Here is a 3601-nt window from a genome sequence, read left to right as displayed (position 1 = left end):
GCAGGCGCAGCGGCCACGGCTCACGGGCCCAGCCGCTCCGCGGCACGTGGGATCTTCCCGGACCGGGGCGCGAACCCGCGTCCCCCGCACCGGCAGGCAGGCTCTCAACCACTGCGCCACCAGGGAAGCCCCGAATCAGAATTTAGAAAGATGCCCCGGGCTCTGTGTGGGCGCTCTTCCGCTGTTGTCACCTGCTTTGGAGAGTGTTGGAAAGTTCAGTCAGTCAGAGGCTTCTAAGGGAACGTCGTCTTTTTCTGCTTTACAGTGGTGGCGGCGTCTTCTAAGTGGCCAGAGGAGCATCACCTCTGGCGGGTTTTACATCCGACAGGCACATTTTATTTCCTGTTCCCTTAGCAGTTCTCCAAAGTACAAATTCTCTTTAAAAATGGAGCATCAGGCTTAGAGAGGTTAAGGAGTTTGTCCAAGGTGTTACTGCTGGGACTTTAATTAACCCCGATCTTTTTGGGTACAAGAAACAGCCTTTTCTCACGGCTCCAACCTCCCCTGCCTGCTCCCAGTGATATGCAGGGCAGTGTGAAAATTCTGACAGCCTCTAGCTGTCCTGACGGGGTGCTGATGCCATGCTTAGTTCTACCAGAGAGTGTGAAAACTAGAGGGAGCTTTGGGCAAACGCATCAGAGAGAATAAAGAACTTGTCTAGAGGCATACAGTTGGGGGCACCGCCCCATGCTCTGAGACCCCTTCCTTCCTTCCTCCCAGCCTTCCATCCTTCTTTCCATCCACTCGTGTGCCTGTTTTGAGAGAGGGAGACCAGAGAAAGGAGGTGATGGCAGTGCAGTGTTTGGTGTAAGGTTTTTTCCGGCTAGCAAAGTGACTCGAAGGTTGGGAAGTCCACCTTGTCTTTAAGCAGGTGAGTGAAAATCACTAGAAAAGATCATTGGATGAACCAAGCGAGAAGTTAATTTAATAGAAGGTATAGAAGGTGTGTGCCAAAGAAGAACATCTGCCCGCTCCTTCAGAGAAAGTTAAATATTCTTTTTTTTTTTAAAAATAAATTTATTTATTTATTTATTTATTTATGGCTGCGTTGGGTCTTTGTTCCTGTGTACGGGCTTTCTCTAGTTGTGGAGAGTGGGCTCTATTCTTCGTTGCGGTGCACGGACTTCTCATTGCGGTGGCTTCTGTTGATGCAGAGCATGGGCTCTAGGCGCACTGGCTTCGGTAGTTGTGGCTCGTGGGCTCTAGAGCACAGACTCGGTAGTTGTGGCGCACGGGCTTAGTTGCTCCATGGCATGTGGGATCTTCCCGGACCAGGGATGGAACCTGTGACCCCTGCATTGGCAGGCGGATTCTTCACCACTGTGCCACCAGGGAAGTCTGAAAGTTAACCCCCGCCGCCACCTGGTCCTGGAAAGCATTCTAGTTTCTTTAAAATTAAATGCCAGGGCCTTGCTAGTTTGCACACTCATTTGCATAAATTTACATAGTGAGTTCAAGCCCTAATTCCGAGGAAGGTAAAAGAAATTTAATTAATGCAAAAAGCTGCAATTATATTCACCTCTGTTTTTCAGCGCAAGCATGTGTGAAATACCTAAAGATTTCATTTCAACCAGTGTGTTTCATCTCGTCCTCCAGTAAGAGGAGGTACACACATGGCCACAACATCCAGTGTGTGACTGTCCCCTCTGTCCCTGCACAACTGTCTTTGGTGACTCAGCTGAAGTTGGTTGCATGTCACCATGCAGACCCCTCGCTGTTCTCCAACCTTTGCCTCTTCCAACCACTCGGCTCCCGCTCCCCTTCCCAGGTCACTTCCCAAGGCTGCTGCTCTAGCTGTGTCCCCAGGCTCGTTTCGCCCTCAGGGCTCTACCACCTTTACCATCATTCATTGCCACAGGAGGCAAGTCTGGGCCGCTGCTGAAGGGAAGATCTCAGAGGAGGTCGTGGGACACAAGGGACAGCTCCCCGTGTGCCCACACCAGAGAGGCCACGTGTCCCCGACGTGTGGGTACCGCTTCACCGCCACCTCAGCGAGTGCTCACTGTGAACTGGGCCTGGCCTGGCAAAGACTACAGGGGACAATGCACAGGGCCCTGCCTCATGGAAACCTCATCCCAGGAGGGGGAACTGGCGAAGAGAAAGAAAGAAGAGGCAGAAGAATAAAAAAGAATTGCAAGTGCCATGAAGAAAAGCAAAAGGATGCGAAGAGTGATGGGGCTTCCTGCTCAGGTGGGCTGGTCAGACAGTGCTGCTCCGATGAGGTGACGGTGACAACGGGCCCGGGCCGGCGGGGAAAGGCTGCTCTGTTCTGGGCGGAGTGGTTTCAGGGCACTGTGTCACCTGGTCCCCAGGCTGACCTTGTGAGATTTCATCCCCATGCAGAGGTGAGGAAGCAGGTTCAAGGAGGTGAAGGAACCCCCGGTCACAGTGAGATGGTGGTAGAGCTGGAAGCTCAAACTTTCCGGCTCCATAGCCTGTGCGCTTGGCAGCCACACACAGGTTGGGATGGTGGAGAAAGTGAACCAGGTGATGAGGCTAGACGGGTGATGCAGGGCTGTTTACACGTTTCTCTGGAGGCAACATTGTGGTTCTCTATTCAGGGGTGGAGCTTTGGCAAGATTTTATCTGATGATAGTGACTTTTTAAAAAATGGCTTTATTGAAATGTATTTTACATGTAAAATTCACCATTTCAGGGATTTTTTAAAGCAAATTTACAGAGTTGAGCAACCGTCATTCACAGTGGGATTTTAGCACATTTACGAGGCCTGAACAGTTAGTTCCCTTGTACCTATTTGCAGTCACTCCCCACTCCCACTCCCAGCCCCAGGTAACCACTAAGCCTTCTGCCTCTGTGTTGTTTGCCTTTTCTGGACATTTCATGGAAGTACATCGCGCATCTTTCATGTCTAGTTCCCTTCACTTCGCACCACGCGCCTGGCGTTGGCCCCTCAACGTTGCGGTATGTATCAGGAGTTCCTTCTTGTTGCCGAGTAGCATCTCATGGTGTGGATGTTCTGCACTTTGTTTATTCAGTCAAACTGATGGATATTTGAGTTGTTTCCAGTTCTTGACTGTTATGAATAATGCTGCTGTGAACATTTGTACATAAGGTTTTTTTGTGGACGTTTGTTTTCATTTCTCTTGGATAGATAACGTAAGAGTGGAATTGATGGGTCATTCTGTTCATGACTTTGGTGAATTATTAGGTTTAACTTTGTGAGAAACTGCCAAACTGTTTTCTAAAGTGGCTGTACCATTTTACATCCCCCTCAGCAGTATATGAGGGTTCCAGTTTCTCCATACCCTCACCAACACTTTTTATCATCTTTTTGACTATAGCAATTCTAGTGAGTGTGAAGTGGTATCTCATTGTGGTTTGAATTTGTGTTTCCCTAATAACTATTCATGTTGAATGTTTTTTCATGTGCTTATTTGCCACCCAGATATATTTGTTTTTTGGTGAAATGTGTATTCAGATCTTTTGCCCACTTTTAATAGCTTTTGATGAGGTTGTTTGTCCTTTTTATTGAGTTATAAGCCCTTTATCATATTACGATTTGCAGATGTTTTCTCCCAATCTGTGGCTTGTCTTTTCATTTTCTTAATGGTGTCTTTGAAGTGCAAACATTTGTAATTTT

The 3601-nt window shown here is 48.4% G+C and overlaps 1 protein-coding gene across 2 annotated transcripts in view; it reads left to right on the top strand.

Annotated features, from left to right (window-relative positions):
• CHCHD6 (coiled-coil-helix-coiled-coil-helix domain containing 6) overlaps positions 1-3601 on the top strand; it is a 134227-nt gene that overhangs the window by 1722 nt on the left and 128904 nt on the right. The window contains exon 1 of one of the 2 annotated variants that reach the window (XM_028479316.2): positions 1859-2190. The exons of the other annotated variant lie outside the window; for it this stretch is intronic. Coding sequence (XP_028335117.1) covers positions 2143-2190 — 48 coding nt within the window. The 5' untranslated portion in view covers positions 1859-2142. Of the gene's footprint in view, positions 1-1858; positions 2191-3601 lie in introns of those variants that run through there. 2 annotated transcript variants of the gene reach the window in all.

The sequence above is a fragment of the Physeter macrocephalus genome, chromosome 18, assembly GCF_002837175.3.
Source record: "Physeter macrocephalus isolate SW-GA chromosome 18, ASM283717v5, whole genome shotgun sequence".
In the NCBI taxonomy this organism is placed as follows: domain Eukaryota; kingdom Metazoa; phylum Chordata; class Mammalia; order Artiodactyla; family Physeteridae; genus Physeter; species Physeter macrocephalus.
This window is presented reverse-complemented; position numbering and strand designations above follow the sequence as displayed.